We start from the raw sequence: 23855 nt of genomic DNA, 5'->3' as shown, positions 1-23855 counted from the left end.
CTCCGCATAGACGTTTCTCAACACGGTCCGTCAGAGGATTTTTCCTTCCTCGGCACCAGATACTCTATTCCTTCAGTCAAGTTGCGACGCAATGAGTGGTCGCCTCCATTCCCCTCTGAGCGGGGGACAACAATCTTCTTTCCAGGTGAGGGAACATTCCCGGGTGAGGGAACATTCCCCGGAGTTTTGTCAGCTGGTCCGCTGTGGGCGGAGATTTCGGATCGACCTCAGGGTGTTCTGACTGACTCTTTAACCCTTTATTACTCTCGGACGTGAGCTCTGGTGGCAGTAGCCGAGGGGGCCCTCAGGGCTCTGGGGAGTTTTCTGGTTATTCTATCCTGCCTCCTTTTCTATTTCTACCTCATGTTCGGTAACACAGGAGGGAATTATGTGTGCTAGTCCTCTCGGTGGCGCTGGTTGGGCCACGCAGGACTCGAAGATACAGATACGCCTGTTGTCAGTAGAGGAGCCCTGGCTCCTACCTCGACTGGACTGTCTACTTCAACAGGGTCCTTTTTTCTTTGTTCAATCTTACACTGGTTTCGTTTACCCGTGTGACTGTTCACGAGACCTCAGAAGGGAGGAGTTCCCTAGTTCGGTTAGTCCTACTGGGCCCCGATTTCAGAAATCTGTTACCTCTTCTCGCTTTTGCCACTTTTGGAAATCTTTATGGGACATAATAAGGATAAAAGGGGTTTTTCCCCCTTCTTCCAGTTACCATTCATCTTTGGTTTCTCTGGGAGGTTTTGCTCCGCTGCGCTTCAAACCACACTGACCGGAATTTTAGGTCTCTGCCTTTTTCGCTTTTCTTCCAAATGAGATTAGCCTAGCGGCCGTAAGTTCGGCCTCTTTTTCAGGGAGTACTCTATTGGCAACTCCCCTGGCTGTGCTTCGGCCTCAGCGGTCGTTTCTTCCAGAGGGGTTGTCCATTTTTCATATAAATCTGACACTAGTGTTTTTCAGTCCTCTCTGAATGTTGTCAGGGCTCGCTGACTCTCTCCACAGAGGTCTCAGGCTGTTCGATGAAGTGTTTTTCTTCTTTGTTCTGTACGATGCTCCCGTACTAAATAGCCGGGGTCCCAGCATACGCTGGGCAGTTGGATACATCTGACCATTAGACAGTCTTCTTGGCGGTTACTAGGGAGCCTCCGTTTCTATTTCAGTGCACTTTACGCGCATTGTAAGACCTTCGTGGGCAGCTGCCCGCGGGGTCTCCATGAATATTTTTTGTCGGGCGGCTACTTGGTCAAACCGACATTCGTTTTGTCAAATTCTACAAGTTTGACACTTTTACGGCCTCTGCATCACTGTTTGGCCGAGCAGTTTTTACAGGACTCTCAGCGCTTTCCCACCCGTTTTTGGGAGCTCTGGGACGTCCCCATTGTAACTACACTCCAGTGGCCCCTAGTGGATGAAGGAGACATCAGGATTTTGGTACTTACCGATAAATCCCTTTCTCCGATTCCACAGGGGCCACTGGACGCCCGCCCAGCGCTGTTCCTCCTGGTTTTTTGCTTAACGGTTTGCAGATCACCAGATGACTGCTTGTTGAGTTCAGGCTAGCCTGATTTTTTGTCAGGTTCTGTTCCAGGTTTAGTTTGTGTTCGCCTGGTTTACAGGGCGAGGCTAACCTCCTCTACCTTACGGTTTGGTTACTGCAGCTCTCCTCGGGCACAGTTTTACGTAGACTGGCTTGGAGGGGATATAGTAGGGGAGGAGCTAGCCACAGTGTGAGAATTTTTAAAGTGCCAGCTCCCAATTACTACCTACTATTTCCCCATTGTAACTACACTCCAGTGGCATCGGAGAAAGGGATTTATCGGTAAGTACCAAAATCCTGATTTCAGAACTGGTTTCAGAAACATGAAAAAGAGTTAAAGGTGTTGATGGCCTCCAAGTTACCTAGATTCCCAATACAATAGAGCATCTGCGGGATGTGCTGGAAAAACAAATATGAGCCATGGAGGCCCCACCTTGCAAATTACAGGACTTAAAGGAACTGCTGCTAACATTTTGGTGCCAGATACTACAGGACATCTTCAGAGTCCGTGTCTCGGTGGGTCTAGCTGTTTTGATTGCATGTGTGGGACCTACAACGTATTAGGCTGGTGGTTTTAATATTTCCGATCGATGTAAAGATCCAAACACATTCTTTATATAAAGTGGAATTATGAACAAAAGCTGGAACATAAGGTGAACTTAACTAGTGAAATACCGCAAATACAAATATCCCTTAGTATATAATGCTAGAAATATATTGGACTGTGGGGAAAAGAATATAATGGGGAGAATACAATTGCATGTGATAGACACGACGTGCCATTCCTTTCCTTGCATCACAAGTTTTCATGTGATGTCGGCACTACTGTAACTAGCAGATAAGTACACAGCTGGGCATCACCAATGCCGAATTGCATACAATTGATTTGCCCCCCATTGAAACATTAAAAATGGAAAAAGTAGGGGGGGTGGCCTAGCTGCAGACCGGAGAGAATGCATCTTTTTGCAGCTCCTCCACAACCAACAGCTTCGGATCTAATTACCCTCTCCCCCACCCCTAATATTTTTCCTCCGAGTCCCCACAGGATACGGACAGGATACGGTGGGAATCCTCCCCTAGGGTGGACAAAGCGTTGACACGCTTATCCAAGAAGATAGCGCTGCCATCCCAAGATACGGCTACCCTCAGGGATCCTGTTGATCGCAAGCAGGAGGTTACCTTGAAGTCCATTTACACGCATTCGGGTACCTTACTCAGACCGGCTATTGCGCCGGCCTGGGTGTGTAGCGCTGTAGGGGCATGGACGGATACCTTATCAGCGGAAATTGAAACCCTAGATAAGGATACCATCTTATTGACCCTAGGACATATAAAGGATGCTGTCTTATATATGAGAGATGCTCAAAGAGACATTGGTCTATTGGGTTCTAGAATCAACGCTATGTCGATTTCTGCTAGACGAGTCCTATGGACCCGGCAATGGACAGGTGATGCCGACTCAAAAAGGCATATGGAGGTTTTACCTTACAAGGGTGAGGAATTGTTTGGAGAAGGTCTCTTGGACCTGGTCTCCACAGCTACAGCTGGTAATTTTTTTGCCTTATATTCCCTCACAGCCTATGAAAGCGCCACATTATCAGATACAGTCCTTTCGGTCACAGAAAAACAAGAAAGTACGAGGTGCGTCCTTTCTTGCCAGAGGTAAGGGCAGAGGAAAGAAGCTGCACAACACAGCTAGTTCCCAGGAACAGAAGTCCTCCCCGGCCTCTACAAAATCCACTTCATGACGCTGGGGCTCCGCTAAGGGAGTCCGCCCCAGTGGGGGCACGTCTTCGGGTTTTCAGCCACATCTGGGTTCACTCACAGGTGGATCCCTGGGCAATAGAAATTGTTTCTTTCTCAGGGTTACAAGCTGGAATGCCGACTTCTCCCCCAGAAAGGGAGGTAGTGTTAAATGCAATTCACAAATTGTATCTTCAACAGGTGGTGGTCAAGGTTCTCCTACTTCAAATAGGGAGGGGATATTATTCAACCCTGTTTGTAGTCCCGAAACCGGACGGTTCGGTCAGACCCATTTTAAATTTAAAATCCCTGAACCTATACTTGAAAAGGTTCAAGTTCAAGATGGAATCGCTCAGGGCGGTCATCGCCAGCCTGGAAGAGGGAGATTTTATGGTAACTCTGGACATAAAGGATGCGTACCTTCATGTTCCCATATATCCACCTCATCAGGCATACCTGAGATTTGCGGTACAGGATTGTCATTACCAATTTCAGACGTTACCGTTTGGGCTTTCCACGGCCCCGAGGATTTTCACCAAGGTAATGGCGGAAATGATGGTGCTCCTGCGCAAGCAGGGTGTCACAATTATCCCGTACTTGGACGATCTCCTCATAAAAGCGAGATTCAGTTACTGAACAGTGTGTCACTTTCACTGAAGGTGTTACAGCAACACGGCTGGATTCTCAATATCCCGAAGTCGCTACTGGTTCCTACGACTCGTCTGACCTTCTTGGGCATGATTCTGGATACGGACCAGAAAAAGGTTTTTCTTCCGACGAAAAAGGCTCAGGAACTCATGACTCTGGTCAGGAACCTATTAAAACCAAAACAGGTGTCAGTGCATCACTGCACTCGAGTCCTGGGAAAGATGGTGGCATCTTACGAGGCCATTCCGTTCGGCAGGTTCCATGCGAGGACCTTCCAATGGGACCTATTGGACAAGTGGTCCGGGTCACATATACAGATTCATAAGTTGATCACACTGTCCCACAGGGCCAGGGTATCTCTCCTGTGGTGGCTGCAGAGTGCTCACCTTCTAGAGGGCCGCAGGTTCGGCATTCAGGACTGGGTTCTGGTGACCACGGACGCGAGCCTCCGAGGTTGGGGAGCAGTCACACGAGGAAGAAACTACCAGGGTATTTGGTCAAGTCAAGAGACTTGTCTTCACATCAACGTCCTAGAGCTGAGGGCCATATACAACGTCCTTCGTCAAGCGGAGACCTTGCTTCGCGACTTATCAGTTCTAATCCAGTCAGACAACATCACTGCAGTGGCTCATGTAAACCGCCAGGGCGGCACAAGGAGCAGAGTGGCAATGGCGGAAGCCACCAGGATTCTTCGCTGGGCGGAAAATCATGTAAGCGCACTGTCAGCAGTGTTCATTCCGGGAGTGGACAACTGGGAAGCAGACTTCCTCAGCAGACACGACCTGCATCCAGGAGAGTGGGGACTTCATCAGGAAGTCTTCGCACAGATTGCAAGTCAGTGGGGACTGCCCCAGATAGACATGATGGCATCCCGCCTCAACAAAAAGCTGCAGAGGTATTGCGCCAGGTCAAGAGACCCTCAGGCGGTAGCTGTGGACGCCCTAGTGACACCATGGGTGTTCCAGTCGGTATATGTATTTCCTCCTCTTCCTCTCATCCCAAAGGTGTTGAGAATAATAAGAAAAAGAGGAATACGGACAATTCTAATTGTTGCAGATTGGCCACGAAGGGCCTGGTATCCGGATCTGCAGGAGATGCTCATAGAAGATCCGTGGCCTCTTCCTCTAAGACAGGACCTGTTGCAACAGGGGCCCTGTCTGTTCCAAGACTTACTGCGACTGCGTTTGACGGCATGGCGGTTGAACGCCGGATCCTAGCGGAAAAGGACATTCCGGATGAGGTCATTCCTACTCTGATAAAGGCTAGGAAGGATGTGACAGCTAAACATTATCACCGTATATGGCGAAAATATGTTTCTTGGTGTGAGGCCAGGAATGATCCTACGGAAGAATTCCATCTGGGCCGTTTCCTTCACTTCTTACAAACCGGAGTGAATTTGGGCCTAAAATTAGGCTCCATTAAGGTTCAGATTTCGGCCTTATCCATTTTTCTCTAACGTCCTAAGTGGATGCTGGGGACTCCGTAAGGACCATGGGGAATAGCGGCTCCGCAGGAGACTGGGCACAAAAGTAAAGCTTTAGAACTACCTGGTGTGCACTGGCTCCTCCCCCTATGACCCTCCTCCAAGCCTCAGTTAGATTTTTGTGCCCGAACGAGAAGGGTGCACACTAGGTGGCTCTCCCGAGTTGCTTAGTGAAAAGTTTAGTTTTAGGTTTTTTATTTTCAGTGAGACCTGCTGGCAACAGGCTCACTGCATCGAGGGACTAAGGGGAGAAGAAGCGAACTCACCTGCGTGCAGAGTGGATTGGGCTTCTTAGGCTACGGGACATTAGCTCCAGAGGGACGATCACAGGCCCAGCCATGGATGGGTCCCAGAGCCGCGCCGCCGGCCCCCTTACAGAGCCAGAAGACAGAAGAGGTCCGGAAAATCGGCGGCAGAAGACGTCCTGTCTTCAACAAGGTAGCGCACAGCACTGCAGCTGTGCGCCATTGCTCTCAGCACACTTCACACTCCGGTCACTGAGGGTGCAGGGCGCTGGGGGGGGGCGCCCTGAGACGCAATAAAACACCTTGGATGGCAAAAAATGCATCACATATAGCTCCTGGGCTATATGGATGAATTTAACCCCTGCCAGAATACATAGAAAAACGGGAGATAAGGCCGCCGATAAGGGGGCGGAGCCTATCTCCTCAGCACACTGGCGCCATTTTCCCTCACAGCTCCGTTGGAGGGAAGCTCCCTGGCTCTCCCCTGCAGTCACTACACTACAGAAAGGGTTAAAAAAGAGAGGGGGGGCACTAATTACGCGCAGTATTAAAGATACAGCAGCTATAAGGGGAAAAACACTTGTATAAGGTTATCCCTGTATATATATAGCGCTCTGGTGTGTGCTGGCAAACTCTCCCTCTGTCTCCCCAAAGGGCTAGTGGGGTCCTGTCCTCTATCAGAGCATTCCCTGTGTGTGTGCTGTATGTCGGTACGTTTGTGTCGACATGTATGAGGAGAAAAATGATGTGGAGACGGAGCAGATTGCCTGTAATAGTGATGTCACCCCCTAGGGGGTCGACACCTGAGTGGATGAACTGTTGGAAGGAATTACGTAACAGTGTCAGCTCTGTATAAAAGACAGTGGTTGACATGAGACAGCCGGCTACTCAGCTTGTGCCTGTCCAGACGTCTCATAGGCCGTCAGGGGCTCTAAAGCGCCCGTTACCTCAGATGGCAGATATAGACGCCGACAGGGATACTGACTCCAGTGTCGACGGTGAAGAGACAAATGTGACTTCCAGTAGGGCCACACGTTACATGATTGAGGCAATGAAAAATGTTTTACACATTTCTGATAATACGAGTACCACCAAAAAGGGGTATTATGTTCGGTGAGGAAAAACTACCTGTAGTTTTCCTGAATCTGAGAAATTAAATGAGGTGTGTGATGATGCGTGGTTTTCCCCCGATAACAACTGATAATTTCTAAAATGTTATTGGCATTATATCCTTTCCCGCCAGAGGTTAGGGTGCGTTGGGAAACACCCCCTAGGGTGGATAAAGCGCTCACACGCTTGTAAGAACAAGGGCTCTACCCTCTCCTGAGATGGCCGCCCTTAAGGATCCTGCTGATAGAAAGCAGGAGGGCATCCTAAAAGGTATTTACACACATACTGGTGTTATACTGCGACCAGCAATCGCCTCAGCCTGGATGTGCAGTGCTGGGTTGGCGTGGTCGGATTCCCTGACTGAAAATATTGATACCCTAGATAGGGACAGTATATTATTGCCTATAGAGCATTTAAAAGATGCATTTCTATATATGCGTGATGCACAGCGGAATATTTGCCGACTGGCATCAAGTCTAAGTGCGTTGTCCATTTCTACCAGTAGAGGGTTATGGACACGACAGTGGTCAGGTGATGCGGATTCCAAACGGCATTTGGAAGTATTGCCTTATTAAGGGGAGGAGTTATTTGGGGTCGGTCTTTCAGACCTAGTGGCCACGGCAACAGCTGGGAAATCCACGTTTGTACCCCAGGTTGCCTCTCAACATGAGAAGACGCCGTATTATCAGGCGCAGTCTTTTCGTGGGCAAGCGGGCAAAAGGTTCCTCATTTCTGCCCCGTGACAGAGGGAGAGGAAAAAGGCTGCAGAAATCAGCCAGTTCCCAGGAACAGAAACCTTCTCCCGCCTCTGCCAAGCCCTCAGTATGACGCTGGGGCTTTACAAGCAGAATCAGGCACGGTGGGGGCCCGTCTCAATGAATTTCAGCGCGCAGTGGGCTCACTCGCAAGTAGACCCCTGGATCCTTCAGGTGATATCTCAGGGGTACAAATTGGAATTCGAGACGTCTCCCCCTCGCCGTTTCCTAAAGTCGGCTTTACCGATGTCTCCTTCTGACAGGGAGACAGTTTTGGAAGCCATTCACAAGCTGTATTCCCAGCAGGTGATAATCAAGGTACCCCTCCTGCAACAGGGAACGGGGTATTATTCCACACTGTTGTGGTACCGAAGCCGGACGGCTCGGTGAGACCGATTCTAAATCTAAAATCTTTGAACACTTACATACAGAGGTTCAAATTCAAGATTGAGTCACTCAGAGCAGTGATTGCGAACCTGGAAGAAGAGGACTACATGATGTCTCGGGACATCAAGGATGCTTACCTTCATGTCCAAATTTACCCTTCTCACCAAGGGTACCTCAGGTTTATGGTACAGAACTGTCACTATCAGTTTCAGACGCTGCCGTATGGATGGTCGACGGCACCCCGGGTCTTTACCAAGGTAATGGCCGAAATGATGATACTCCTTCGAAGGAAGGGAATTTTAGTTATCCCTTACTTGGACGATTCCCTGATAAGGGTAAGATCCAGGGAACAGTTGGAGGTCGGTGTAGCACTATCTCAGGTAGTGTTGCGGCAGCACGATTGGATTCTCAATATTCCAAAATCGCAGCTGATTCCGACGACTCGTCTTCTGTTCTTAGGGATGATCCTGGACACAGTTCAGAAAAAGGTGTTTCTCCCGGAGGAGAAAGTCAGGGAGTTATCCGAGCTAGTCGGGAACCTCCTATAACCGAGCCAAGTCTCAGTACATCAATGAGATGGTTCTGGGAAAAATGGTGGCTTCCTATGAAGCAATCCCATGCGGCAGATTCCACGCAAGAACTTTCCAGTGGGACCTGCTGGACAAATGGTCTGGGTCGCATCTTCAGATGCATCAGCGGATAACCCTGTCACCAAGCACAAGGGTGTCTCTCCTGTGGTGGTTGCAGAGTGCTCATCTTCTAGAGGGCCGCACATTCAGGACTGGGTCCTGGTGACCACGGATGCCAGCCTGCAAGGCTGGGGAGCAGTCACACAGGGAAGGAATTTCCAGAGCTTATGGTCAAGCCTGGAGACATCACTTCACATAAATATCCTGAAGCTAAGGGCCATTTACAATGCTCTAAGCTCAGCAAGACCTCTGCTTCAAGGTCACCCGGAGTTGATCCATTCGGACAACATCACGGCAGTCACCCACGTAAACAGACAGGGTGACACAAGAAGCAGAAGGGCAATGGCAGAAGCTGCAAGGATTCTTCGCTGGGCGGAAAATCATGTGATAGCACTGTCAGCAGTATTCATTCCGGGAGTGGACAACTGGGAAGCAGACTTCCTCAGCAGACACGACCTCCACCCGGGAGAGTGGGGACTTCACCCAGAAGTCTTCCACATGTTTATAAAACTCGACAAGTATTGCGCCAGGTCAAGGGACCCTCAGGCAATAGCTGTAGACGCTCTGGTAACACAGTGGGTGTACCAGTCAGTGTATGTGTTCCCTCCTCTGCCTCTCATAACCAAGGTACTGAGAATTATAAGATGGAGAGGAGTAAGCACTATATTCGTGGCTCCGGATTGGCCAAGAAGGACTTGGTAACCGGAACTTCAAGAGATGCTCACAGAGGATCCGTGGCCTCTACCTCTAAGAAGGGACCTGCTCCAGCAAGGACCCTGTCTGTTCCAAGACTTACCGCGGCTGCGTTTAACGGCAGGGCGGTTGAACGCCGGATCCTGAAGGAAAAAGGCATTCCGGATGAAGTCATCTCCCTATCCTGATCAAAGCCAGGAAAGATATAACCGCAAAACATTATCACCGCATTTGGCGAAAATATGTTGCGTGGTGCGAGGCCAGTAAGGCCCCGACGGAGGAATTTTCAACTAGGTCGATTCCTACATTTCCTGCAAACAGGAGTGTCTATGGGCCTGAAATGGGGGTCCATTAAGGTTCAAATTTCGGCCCTGTCAATTTTCTTCCAAAAAGAACTAGCTTCAGTCCCTGAAGTTCAGACGTTTGTGAAAGGGGTACTGTATATACAGCCTCCTTTTGTGCCTCCAGTGGCACCTTGGGATCTAAATGTAGTTTTTGGGTTCCAAAAGTCACATTGGTTTGAACCACTTAAATATGTGGAGTTAAAATATCTCACATGGAAAGTGGTCATGCTGTTGGCCCTGGCCTGGGCCAGGTGCGTGTCAGAATTGGCGGCTTTATCCTGTAAAAGCCCTCATCTGATTTTCCATTCGGACAGGGCGGAATTGAGGACTTGTCCTCAGTTTCTCCCTAAGGTGGTTTTCAGCGTTTCACCTGAATCAACCTATTGTGGTGCCTGCGGCTACTAGGGACTTGGAGGACTCCAAGTTGCTAGACGTTGTCAGAACCCTGGAAATATAGGTTTCCAGGACGGCTGGAGTCAGAAAATCTGACTCGTTGTTTATTCTGTATGCACCCAACAAGCTGGGTGCTCCTGCTTCTAAGCAGACTATTGCTCGTTGGATTTGTAGTACAATTCAGCTTGCACATTCTGTGGCAGGCCTGCCACAGCCAAAATCTGTAAAAGCCCATTCCACAAGGAAGGTGGGCTCATCTTGGGCGGCTGCCCGAGGGGTCTCGGCTTTACAACTTTGCCGAGCAGCTACTTGGTCAGGAGCAAATACGTTTGTAAAATTCTACAAATTTGATACCCTGGCTGAGGAGGACCTGGAGTTCTCTCATTTGGTGCTGCAGAGTCATCCGCACGCTCCCGCCCGTTTGGGAGCTTTGGTATAATCCCCATGGTCCTTACGGAGTCCCCAGCATCCACTTAGGACGTTAGAGAAAATAAGAATTTACTTAACCGATAATTCTATTTCTCGTAGTCCGTAGTGGATGCTGGGCGCCCATCCCAAGTGCGGATTGTCTGCAATACTGGTACATAGTTATTGTTACCAAAAAATCGGGTTATTGCTGTAGTGAGCCATCTTTTCTAGAGGCTCCTCTGTTATCATGCTGTTAACTGGGTTTAGATCACAAGTTATATGGTGTGATTGGTGTGGCTGGTATGAGTCTTACCCGGGATTCAAAATCCTTCCTTATTGTGTACGCTCGTCCGGGCACAGTATCCTAACTGAGGCTTGGAGGAGGGTCATAGGGGGAGGAGCCAGTGCACACCAGGTAGTTCTAAAGCTTTACTTTTGTGCCCAGTCTCCTGCGGAGCCGCTATTCCCCATGGTCCTTACGGAGTCCCCAGCATCCACTACGGACTACGAGAAATAGAATTATCGGTAAGTAAATTCTTATTTTTTTCAAAAGGAATTGGCTTCTCTCCCAGAAGTACAGACTTTTGTGAAAGGAGTGCTGCATATTCAGCCTCCTTTTGTACCCCCGGTGGCGCCTTGGGACCTTAACGTGGTGTTGAGTTTCCTTAAGTCACACTGGTTTGAACCACTTAAAACTGTGGAGTTAAAATATCTCACTTGGAAAGTGGTCATGTTGTTAGCCTTGGCTTCGGCTAGGCGAGTGTCGGAATTGGCGGCTTTGTCTCATAAAAGCACCTATTTAGTTTTCCATATGGATAGAGCGGAATTGCGGACCCGTCCGCAATTTTTGCCTAAGGTGGTGTCTTTTCATATGAACCAACCTATTGTGGTGCCGGTGGCTACGCGAGACTTGTAGGATTCCGAGTCCCTTGATGTGGTCAGGGCGTGGAAAATTTACGTGGCCAGAACGGCTAGAGTCGGAAAAACAGAAGCACTGTTTGTCCTGTATGCAGCCAACAAGGTTGGCGCTCCTGCTTCAAAGCAGACTATTGCTCGCTGGATCTGTAACACGATTCAGCAGGCACATGCGACGGCTGGATTGCCGTTACCAAAATCGGTCAAGGCCCATTCCACTAGGAAGGTGGGCTCGTCTTGGGCGGCTGCCCGAGGGGGCTCGGCACTACAGCTGTGCCGAGCTGCTACTTGGTCGGTGTCAAACACCTTTGAAAAGTTCTATACTCTGGCTGAGGAGGACCTCCTGTTTGCTCAATAGGTGCTGCAGAGTCATCGGCACTCTCCCGCCCGTTTGGGAGCTTTAGTATAATCCCCATGGTCCTTACGGAGTCCCCAGCATCCTCTAGGACGTAAGAGAAAATAAGATTTTAAACCTACCGGTAAATCTTTTTCTCGTAGTCCGTAGAGGATGCTGGGCACCCGTCCCAAGTGCGGACTACTTCTGCAAGACTTGTATATAGTTTTGCTTACATAAGGGTTATGTTATAGTTTTCATCGGTCTCCGACTGATGCTATGTTGGTTTTCATACTGTTAACTGGTTAGTTTATCACAAGTTATACGGTGTGAATGGTGTGGGCTGGTATAAATCTTGCCCTTGGTTTAACAAAAATCCTTTCCTCGTACTGTCCGTCTCCTCTCGGCACAGTTTCTTTAACTGAGGTCTGGAGGAGGGGCATAGAGGGAGGAGGCAGTGCACACCCATACCTAAAGTCTTTCTTAAAGTGCCCATGTTTCCTGCGGAGCCCGTCTATCCCCATGGTCCTTACGGAGTCCCCAGCATCCTCTACGGACTACGAGAAAAAGATTTACTGGTAGGTTTAAAATCTTATTTTCTCCCTCTTCTCTTTTTCTCCCCCTCTTCACCCACCCCACCCCCCATTGTTTACTATAACATTATTACAGATCGGTTATTGATATGTTTTATAACATATGTATGTTTATATTGACTTGAATGTTCTGTAATATAAAGAAAAAGTCTTCAATAAAAATAGTTACAAAAAAAATGGAAAGAGTATAATGTATCTGTTTATTTGCAGGCTCTGGATATTGTACGGAACACCATTGCTGATGACAGAGTGCAGCTCAGTGTTGTCAACTCATTTGATCCTTTACCAATCAGCCCCTGTGATGATTCAAACTTTGGATACCAAATTCTGCAACGAACCATTCATTCGGTTTTTTCAGGGGCACCAGTGGCTCCAGGTATGATTTTGTTTGCATATCTGATCCACTGCTTACAAATCAGTCGCTGCCTTTAAAACCTACTCCTATAGTGTGATTCCTCCAGGAAGTCATAAGCCAATATTTTTCTTGCCCCTTAAAAACTGAGGCCAAGCCCTGATTGACAGGAAAGAACACCCCCCCCCCCCCCCCCCTTTTCCCCCAATAGGCAAACACAGCCTAGCTAGCAGGTACTACTTGCAGTATAAAGGGCAGAATTGAGCTGCTACACATGCCCAGTGGCAGCAGATTTTCCTACCTACTGTGCTGTGTGTTTGTAGATTTGGATCCGAGTGCTCAATCATCGCACTAGAGAATCTGTGGTTCACCGTGATCATTGGGTCTACATATGTCTGCAGTACTGTATTACAGAAACTGCATTTTGTCTGGGGAAAACTACAGCTTGTTAAATGCTTATTATGCATCCTTCATGGGCTAGCAACAATCAATCTAATATAAAACATTTGGAAACCCCCTTCCAGAAACCCTGCATTTGCCCCTACCCGCCATGCAGCCTCAAGTTTGGATATGGCCCTCATTCGTGTCAGCCAAAATGGTTTTACCTTCCGTGGGGGGTGAGGGGGTTGTTGCCTATGATGACTTGCAAGTTCTAGCCCAAGCATCCCCCTAGAATCATAGGACACTTTGGGCAGCAAATTGTGAGGCTCATTCAGCTCTAGTTGGATTTGCTATAACTACTGCTTTCTTGGAAACAGCAGTGATTCCCATTTATTGGGAATCTGCGACTGCACAAGGTCGGGCGTTATGGTGACACTCGTAGTCTGCCTGATTAACAGGCAGCGGCATTGAGGAGTTGGGGAGGGGGAAGGGGGAGGCCTTGCATTCCTGGAAATGGGTATGTTGCCCCTATTTTCTGGGAGGCGAGAGCCAAGGGTTTCTTCCTGGAGTTCGCAGACCCCCTTTCCGTTGGTCAGGTCATAAGCTGAGCTTGCTTAGCTGGCTGGCTGCATGAATGGTCACAGTGCTGGGATCACAGCTACATGCAGGAGGCATCTCTCTAAAGGGCCCTACTCACTGGCCGACCCGCCGCCGAGCTGCCCGACGGCGGATACGGCCGACGAGCGACCCGGCGGCGGGGGGGCAGTGACGGGGGGAGTGAAGTTTCTTCACTCCCCCCGTCACGCGGCTGCATTGAAGTGCAGGCAAATATGGACGAGATCGTCCATATTGGCCTGCATGCACAGCCGACGGGAGACCAGCGATGAACGAGCGCGGGGCCGCGCATCGTTCATCGCAGGAGTCTCCACACTGAAAGATATGAACGAGTTCTCGTTCATATCTTTCAAAAAATCGGCCAGTGTGTAGGGCCCTTAAGACTTCTTTAAATTGGACGAAAATTTGACTGCTAATCCATACGGATGCAACCGAGGCAGAGCCGGCCTTAGCTATAGGCAGAGCCGGCCTTAGCTATAGGCAGAGCCGGCCTTAGCTATAGGCAGAGCCGGCCTTAGCTATAGGCAGAGCCGGCCTTAGCTATAGGCAGGCTAGGCATTTGCCTAGGGCATCCAAGCATGTCTAGGGGCATCCAAGCATGTCCCTGCAGTATCTCATGCTGGGAGGGACAGTCCGCAAACTAACTGTTACTTTCCAAATGTATTCAATCAGTACTTGTATACACTGCTGTTTACATTTGTAAAAAAAAATGCACACTGTGCCTTAAACTTCCTCTGACATGCTTGAATGCCCCTGACTTGTGAGACCTCAGACAGACAGCAGAAGCCAAGTAAATGCAATTCCTGGACCTGTGACATTTTCACTGACTATATAAGGTTATTACTGGATGGCTTCTAGAACACGTGTATTTTGGAAGACTGCTTCACAGAAACCTGACATCACCTATACTGCTTGTGCACATAGGGGAGGGGGACCCTGTTATCCTGTGTCCCTTATCCCTGTGCAATTCCCAGGTGTCTGCAGGGACATAACATGGGCAATGTTCTCCCCACACTTTATTTCCTAGTCAGTCCATGCCGTAAAATTCCCCTGCCACCCAGCACTGTAACGTGGTCAGTAAGTTGCGTTGTGCTTTTCTATATGAAACATCAGTGCAGCATGACTTTTGGACACATCAGACTGGAGGGCAGAGCATATCACTCCCACAGTATAAAGTAAAGGGCATGCAGTAACAGACACCAGCAAAACACACTGAATAGTGAAGAGAATGGACAGTTTCTACATGTTTGATACTGGTCTTTTTGTATAACCAGCAAGTGTGGCAGTATCTGTGGCAGTATATGTGTATTATGGGCATTACTAATGTGGGGCATATGTGTAAGGTGCATTACTGTGTGGCATTATGTGTATTATGGGCATTACTAATGTGGGGCATATGTGTAAGGTTCCTTTACTGTGTGGAATTATATGTATTTTGGTCATACTGTGTGGCATTGTGCAGAGTTGAACTGGCCCACAGGGTAATCCCCCGGTGGGCCCCACTACCTGAGCGTTGCAGGTACAGATGCAGAACTAGCGGCGGAGCTAGGGGGCACCAGACAAAATTTTGCCTAGGGCATCAAATTGGCTAGGGCCGGCTCTGAACCGAGGAGCATGTGTTTCATAACGTAGATGCATAAGCATTATCAAACCATTCCTCCACTACGTTTCACATCGTTAGTGCATTCTTAATCAGGGTCATTGTCTGATGTTTACCAGACGGTAACTGAAAAAGTACACAAGAATACAATTTTCCATAGATGGATTTCTCTATCATGTGTTTAAATAAAAAAAAAAATGAGTCTATCTATTTTTAAAAATGGTGACTTTGTTGGGTTACCATATTATTCAGAGTTTAAATTGAGATGTGAAAACTTTGTAAAATAATAATAATCTGGGGTTTAAACCTACACTTAGAAGCCTGCTTTTTGCTATTTTAGAATAGGTGTCAAAACAAGAAACACAAAGTATGATTGTGTTTATTTATTAAAAAAAAAAAACTTATTTAATGTGTCAGAATGAGAAAAAAGATGTAGTATTTTCCTAAAATACCCCCCGTATCATATTAGCACCGATGCTTTGTCGCCCAAAAAAACAGGCTAATAGTCCTTATCGGGCTATTCAATTACTGCCCTTTTTTTCAGGCGAAAAGGTTCCCGTTTTCAGGGGATAACACATGGGACCCGAAGCTTGTTCCGTGAGAAGTGCCAGCATTGTTGGGTCAGGATGCTAGCACCGGGACTAATAGGATAGCCCCCAGCAAACCTGTTAGCAGCTGTAATTACAGCTGCTGACAGGATATCCCTCCAAGTCTTTTGAAAAAAAAAAAAAAAAAGGTATAATTTGTGTTGGTACCTCCATAAAAGAAATATTAGTGATACTGATGTTTAATACCCCTTTCAGACATAATTACCCGGCTTTAACCTGCACGAACCTGGGACACAGAGTACGGATTGAAGCCGGGGCTACTCCTTTCAAACATGGGTGATGACCCGGGTTTTTTCTGGATAGTCACCCTTTAGACCAGCTACTGACCCCGGCCAATCAATTTCTTTTTACAATGATCCGGGTCATCAAGACCTGGGTTGCACCTTTCAGACTTAAGCTGGGTGGTCTACTCCTGGTTGCAAGTCTTGGAAAAACCCTGATGGTGAGTAGGGTCGTGGACCTGGGATTGTCTACTGGGTAGACCCTTTCAAACGTAAGCCGGACCTGGGTCGATGCGCATTCAAGTGCAAAAAGACAGGTTCTGGAAGGGGTATTTAATGTCTTGGCTCAATGAGTGCAGGCAACTACAGATTTATGCAAGGCTGCAGTTTGGTTGTCTTTAAACACCTGCAAACACTCTGCTAGAACTGTTATATACTGGAGACTCACAATTTTGAAAGAAAATACTTCAAGTTATGGAACAATAAATGTGTTGAGTGCAGTTTTGTTTTTAAAACTTGATTGTTTCACATGCCCCCTATGTTAACTGCTTTGGTAGATTCCATTAGTCCGGGCTGCCATGGAGTCTGAAAGAAAAAAGCAAATTATGTCCGTAATTGATGATAATTTTGTTTCTTTGTAGAGCCAATTGCAGCCCAATGTACGTATATCATATTTTTGAGCCGGCTTGGAAAGTAACTTATGTAACAATATGGGGTAACTAGCTCGATAGAGGGGTGAATTTGTGCAGTGCCTAGCTGCTCAAAGCAGGGTCCAACACAGCTTTTCAAGTAAATAAATGGTATGGTGCTTACTTTCAGCATAAATCTGTAAACACAAATGAACCGAAAACCATAAACAGCCTAGCACCATACAGGGCATGGAATCACTTTTTCGCTTCTCACTATAATTGTGCAGCTAGCCTGCAAATATAAGGTCTAAAGTCTCGGGATCCAGTCTGAAGACACTGTCTAGGTCGGCCATGTTTAGGTCGACCACTATAGGTTGACAGTCACTAGGTCGACAGGGTTGGAAGGTCGACAGGGTTTCTAGGTCGACAGGTGCTATGTCATAAGGTCGACATGAGTTTTTCACTTTTTTTTTTTTTTACTTTTTCATACTTAACGATCCACGTGGACTACGATTGGAACGGTAATCCCGAAGCATGGCGAGCGAAGCGGTGCACTAATTCGGCTTCCCGGTAACTACGCAGAAAACGACACCAAAAAAAACAACCTCATGCCTACCTTGTGACCTGTCGACCTGGAAAACCTGTCGACCTTCCAACCCTGTTGACCTAGTGACTGTCGACCTATAGTGGTCGACCTAAACACTGTCGACCTAGACACTGTCGATTTGATGATCCACACCCTAAAGTCTCATTCTTTTCAAATATTAGCCTGGCCTGCAGAGCTGGATTTCCCACTAGGCACGTGTGAGGCACATGCCTAGGGGCGGCACCAGCTGGGGGCAGCATGCTAATCCCCCCCCCCCCCCCCCCCCCCCCAATTAGAGAAGCTGATGTGACATGCAAACTGATGTCCCCATGCATGCTGATGTACCCCTGTAAGCGGCGCCGCAGCTCGCCCCTCCTTTGCTGTCAATTCGCCACTGCAGTGACGAATTGACAGCAAAGGAGGAGCGAGAGGGGAGTGCCCACGCTGGCGATGCCGCTTAATACAGGTAGACATCATCTTGCAGCCTGCAATTGCAAAGTTGCTGCCCACTCTCACCTGGAAAGGTAACCAGGGCTGCCAGGAACAGCAGCTCCCGAACCATCCTCCTCATGGCAGGATTAGAAAGAAGTCCCGCAGGGCTGCGAGCCGCCTGATGCGAGTGAGAGAGCCTGTGGGAGCCGCTGCGCTGCCACTGAGAGGACCCCAGCTGTGTAGCATGTGTACACAGTCCCGGTAAATGGAATCATACTGTTACAGTATACTGGCAAGTTACAACTAATAATCCAATAATAAAAATGTTAAAAAATAGGTGTGTGGGGGGGGAAGGGGGGCTGACCCTTAAATTTGCCACTGCTGGCCTGACTTGGCCTCTGGCTTCTCACCCAGAGTCTCATTGCTGCTTCCTTGCAGGTAACATACATAGGCTCCAGCCTGGTCTTTGGCTTGCTGCCATGGCTCCACAGATCAGAGTAAAAGTTTAGAGGACTCCCTGCTTGACTTTGACTGCAGACCCACCTGGGCTCTGCTCCATAAGCAGTCCTTCCTGACAGCAGCAATCTTCCAGACTGACTTCCACTGCAGTGCAGCCCCACCTGGACTGTCTGATTGTCCTCCAGCCTCACCTGGGCTCTGTGCAAAGGGCAGCTGCTAGGTGTTTTCCCACATGCCTTTTCTTCTGTGTTGGCGGATCCCTCCTGTTCCACACAGCATATGCTGCTTACCAGCGCTATCTCTTGTGGTACTGCCACACTTAAGACAGGGAATGTAAGGAGGAAACCAGTAAAATACCTACATGGGGTGGGAATTTTTTCTTGTCTGGCTTACATGTAAGCAATTAGTTAGTGCAGCCATAGACTTCTTCAAAGAGACAAAATTATCAAGTAAGAACATAATTTGTTTATTTTCATGAGGAATGAGGTACTCCAAGCATTTGGAATGCATAACAAAGTACTGGTTGAGTCTCCCATATCCGAAATGCAAAATATTTTGAGTTTGAATGAGATGGTGACACCTTTTCTTTCTGATGGGTTCAGTGGACACAAACTTTGTTTCGTGCACTAAATTATAAAAATAATAATGTATAAAATACCTTCAGGCTGTGTACAAGGTTTATATAACACATAAATTAAGTGTGTATGTACGCAAACTTTATTTCATGCACAAAATTATGAAAAATATTGTTTAAAATTACTCATCAGGAAAATATTCCAAATATGATAAAATCTGAAATTCAAAATCTCCTCCCAAGCATTTTGGGTATGGGAGACTCAACCTGCAGCTGTAACTTTCACCTTGTGTTTCTCTTTTAGGTGTCTGCATTGGAAATACTGACAGCCGTCATTTTGTCAATTTGACTGACAGCATTTATCGCTTCAGTCCGTTAAAGCTGAGATCTGAAGATCTAAACAGGTAGGAGAAGACAGGCAGAAATCGCCATCTACCACAGTGTTGTTGATCAAGTACAGATTGGATGTAGCTAGCTTCTCAACAATCAAAATGACCATTCGTTTTAGGCATGTCCGTGTACTGCGACAGTGGGGTGCTGCAGCCTGCAGGGGCAATGCGCAACATTTGTATCCTCATGTGAGACTGCAAAAAACAATGAACTAAGGCCAAGTTTTAGGCGCGTATGAAGATGTTTCTCTACAAGCTGCTGCTGAAAAGGAATAATCAGTTCCTCAGTGAGAATGCGCAGAGTAATATATATATTAATGTGTCAAAACAAACGTGCCATGCACAAAATTGGATGATGTAGATGTGTGACCACATCCCACCCGATCCGAATCCCGACAGTCAGCATAGAGTGGGAATTGAGTCCCATAGAGTGGCAATAGAACCTGCGCCCACCAGCGAGCCCGCATGGATCCTCATTGTACTCCCCCCTCCCTCCACAGCATTCTGTGGCTGGGATCCCATACCCAACCCCACAAAACTTAACACTATACTTGGGTATAAGAGATCCTTTCTGGTCTATGTCAGTTATCACCAAGACTTCTTTGAGGAGAAATTGTGTTCTTTTTATTATTTCTTTTATTTAATATGCAAGTTATTGTAGTTAAGTAGTATAGTATAACCATGTGCTGTTTGTCATTTTTCAGGATTCATGGGCTGAATGAGCGGATTTCAGTTGATGGCTTAGAACGTGTTGTACAGTTTTACTACCAGCTGATCCAAAATGCAGATTCTGATAAAGTTCCTGTAGCTCATCTTGCCACTCATGAGCTATAGTGGAGAAGAAACGGAGGAGCTGATAGTAAGCTAGAAGTGAATGTTAGCTGTTCAGGGGCAAATGCAGGATTTTTAACACACATACATCTGTACACTTTATACATACATTCATTCATACAAGTATTGTGTATCTCAAACATATCAGTATCTTCTGTTTAAGATACACATTACTTGTTTTCTTACATCTCCCTAAATACACACACACATTCCAACCCGCCATATTAACCAGCTGTTGTGCCTCATGTGCAGCAGCAGACCAGCCAGAACAAATCTCTGATGGGAATGGATACCGAATGCTTTGCATCAGTAGGCTCCACCCCCTCATGCTGTGAATCGCAGGTCTCTAAAGTGGGCGTGCCCAAATGCAGATAAGGGTGGGGCTTAAAGCAACCCATCCCCCCACCACGTGCGCCACTATAACTTAACATTTCCAAACACTGATGAAGGATAGAAAATTCCTATGTATTGATTGTTTTTGGAACAGGTATAGGCATCACAATTACATTACTTGGTTAAAGTTTGATATGTACAGTAACTTGACTAAAAACAGCGAGTGGTGATAAAATAGCACCTAATAAGAAACTTACTTTTATAGTCAGCACTCAGCATGACTACTAAGATACTATTTAAACGAAAACCAGTGCAAAGTGTGATTTATGTCCTGCAATAATGGAATCTCTGCCTGATTGAACCTTTAGGATAATACTGCATAACAGTACAGGTAATCAGGGGTGTAAATATAGTGAGTGCAGGGGATGCCATTGCTATGGGGGCCAGGGCCCAGGTTATAAAGTTGCATACCAATTTCCTGGATTTGCCTGATAAGCAATTGGGTCTGATCCTTTGCCCAGCCTGAATTGTGTGACATTACAGAGAGATAAGTGTGTGGTGGATGTTAAAATGGTAATCTGGCACAATATGAACTGGAGACCACTGTAATGTGTCATAATCTGATCTGCTTATTGTAATGCGTAGGGCACTATAATGTTACTTAATAAGAACTGGGGCACTTTAAAGTGGTACAATATGAAATGAATGCACTGTAGTGTGGGGGAATATGACCTGGGGCACTGTAACATGGCATAATTTGAACTTGAGAGCACTCTAATGTGGCAGAGTAGGAACTGGGGACATTCATAATGTGAATTGAGGTACTGTGTGGCATAATGTATACTGTCAGCCCTACAATGTGATATCATGTGTGCTAGGGAACTACAATGGTTCATAAAATTCATAAACCCAGTTTGTTATTGTTATTTCAAATTGTAAAGCGCAACGGAATTTGCTGCGCTATATAAGAAACTGATAAATTAATAATAAATAAAATAAACTAGGGCACTACTATGCGGCATATTATTAACTGGTACACTGCTGTGGTTCAGAAAATGAACTAGGGCACTATTATTGGGCGTAGGATTAACAACTGTTGCGGAGAGGTGTCTCTCAAGAAGTATTGGGACAGGGGCCCCTCAATATGTTGCCATGGGGCCCACAAAGTTCTGGTTACGCACCCGTGGATAATAATAATAAAACAAATCCTGCTCACTTGGATTTGCAAAGCATTCACCAGAAACATACTGGTAAACTTAATTAAAAATGTATATTTGTGTAACTGACTATGGGGTGTATGATGCCTGGTCCTGCAAAAGCAGGCAATAGTATTGTGGAGCATGATTATCTAAGGCAGAACATCATTATCTTTGCAGATTTGTGTATTTTTGTTGACTTGATATTCAACAGATCTTCTGCCCTGATCAGATTGTTCCATAGATTTCAGTGCATCTGTCGCTGTGGCTTTGGACAATCAATAGAAACAAATTTGCATATAAAAAGTTGGTTCCCAAACATGGTATTCGAGGCAAACTAACAGTCCCAGTTTTAAGGATATCCATGGCTGAGCACAGAAGGTTAAATCAAAATGACTGAGGTACTAATGATTTCACCTGTGCTCAAGCATGGCTATTCTGAAAACTGGGACCGTTGGGGTGTCTTGAGGACTGAGATTGGGATCCCTTGGCATAAAACATAACTTGTATTTAAAACTGGAGGGATTTGTTTTATTTCTTTTCAATTTGTCAAATCAATTTTGTTTTTGCTGCTTTTATCTGATAATGTGTACTGCTAAGCAGCTAGAAGAAATTTTCCAGCTACCATTGATGAGTAATAAAATGATTGTATAGCCTTCTCAGCTATAGAAGTACCCAAGGGGCTGTACAACTAATTCTACTTGAATTGAGTTTGTGTTCTCTCTGCGTAGTGGACTACTGGGAATTTTTCTCCCCAAAATAGGACATAATTTTTACATGTGCTTCACAAGGGGTTGGGGCTGGGTGACCGGCGGTGGGGATCCCAGTTGCAGAATGTGTGTGTGTGTGTGTGTGGGGGGGGGGGTTGGAGAGCCTTTTGGGCTCGCTGTGCTCACCATGCGGGTACGGTGGTTCACTGCGTTTGCTACAGGTTCTATTCCCATTCTAATAGTCCCTGTTAGTCAGCATGCCAACTATAGGGCTTCTGATCGATCGGGATCCCGGCGTCTGCATGGTGACCGCCAGGATCCTGAGCGCCGGTCACATGACCGGATCCCCTGAACAAGTACTAGGCGGTGGTGGAATCCAGCCTAAACATGTAATTTGACATGTGACCTGTGTTCATTTTATCCACGATATTTGCAGAGGGTCACTGAGAGAGCTTTTTTATGAAAACTGTTCTAAAATCCAGAATTAAGGTATGCTGTGACTGAATGGAGGTATGCAGACAATAAACCACACTGCGATTATTAAACTTAGTTTAATATAATTATGAAACTAAAATGGGTAATAATAAAAAAGTATGTAATTTTGGGACAAATGCCTATTATTGCTAATGGCTTTATTATTAAATGTAATTTTAAACTGCTAGATCTTCAAACACTGAGACTGCAGCTCTTACAGAGGGTTCTTCCAGATTCTATAGCGCTGATGACTAATGTATAGCATTATCATTGCATCCAAAAAAGTGCATCTGTTTTGTAATCTCATTTTAAAATGCGCGTATAACCCCCCCACCACCACCACCCCCTTCCTATGTGGCTGGGTCTGCTCAGACGTAAACTATTTAAATTGGGGTGTCTTTTTATTGAATGTTTTGGTCACGTCCATAATGCTGTTGTGAACATAATTAAAAAATGCTATAGTTATACACTATACTCTAAAGGTGACGTGAACGTGTCTGTGTGACACAACTGAAGTACTTTTATTCTAAAAGATTTGTCAAAGCAGTTTATTTAATGAAACGCACTGGTTTTGAGTGGATACATTTTTTTATTTTTTTTCAAATGAATGTGTTATTTTTGTATTAAGAAAACTAAAATCAATAAAATCTTTGAATGAAAATATATATTTTATTAAGGCAAACATTTTACTTGTTCTCTTTATTTTATCTTAAAAATGTTGAAATACTGTATATCATTACTTTACAGTGTAGCATATTTGAAAGCCCAGATTCCTTGTTAAACAGATTTAGCAGCTAATTAAAAGATCACTCAGACAGGATGCGTCATACACCACAGACCACTTTTACTTTGTATACTATACGCACCAGCTATACACAGTATAACTATACAAGCTAAAACCATTGCACGTTGTGTTTTCCATATGAACTTCATAGTATAACGTTCTATCCTGATCCAAACACCACCTCTGCTCTCCACACTTATTGCCTGTACACAGGGCAGTAGAGAGCCTGTCCAGGCCCAGGTACTTTTCAGAGAGCGTGACCCTGCACACTTAGAAAAAAAATACAGAAAAAGTATTTTAAGCGCCTCCCTGGCCATACTGCAGCCCAGTATACATCAGCACGTGCTGGGTTGAGGAGAAGAGCTGCTGATGCTGCCAGATAAATGGGAGGGGCTGGACTT

General features: G+C 46.4%; 1 protein-coding gene across 1 annotated transcript in view; it reads left to right on the top strand.

Annotated features, from left to right (window-relative positions):
- Positions 1 to 23343, top strand: part of PM20D1 (peptidase M20 domain containing 1) — a 238998-nt gene extending 215655 nt beyond the window's left edge. Inside the window, exons 11-13 of the mRNA XM_063955155.1 lie at positions 12491 to 12656; positions 19042 to 19141; positions 19831 to 23343. Coding sequence (XP_063811225.1) covers positions 12491 to 12656; positions 19042 to 19141; positions 19831 to 19960 — 396 coding nt within the window. The 3' untranslated portion in view covers positions 19961 to 23343. The remainder of the gene's footprint in view (positions 1 to 12490; positions 12657 to 19041; positions 19142 to 19830) is intronic.
- Positions 23344 to 23855: the final 512 nt, after the last annotated feature.

Source organism: Pseudophryne corroboree, chromosome 2 (assembly GCF_028390025.1).
Source record: "Pseudophryne corroboree isolate aPseCor3 chromosome 2, aPseCor3.hap2, whole genome shotgun sequence".
In the NCBI taxonomy this organism is placed as follows: domain Eukaryota; kingdom Metazoa; phylum Chordata; class Amphibia; order Anura; family Myobatrachidae; genus Pseudophryne; species Pseudophryne corroboree.
Note: the sequence above shows the minus strand (reverse complement) of the source record. Positions and strands in the feature narration are given on the sequence as shown.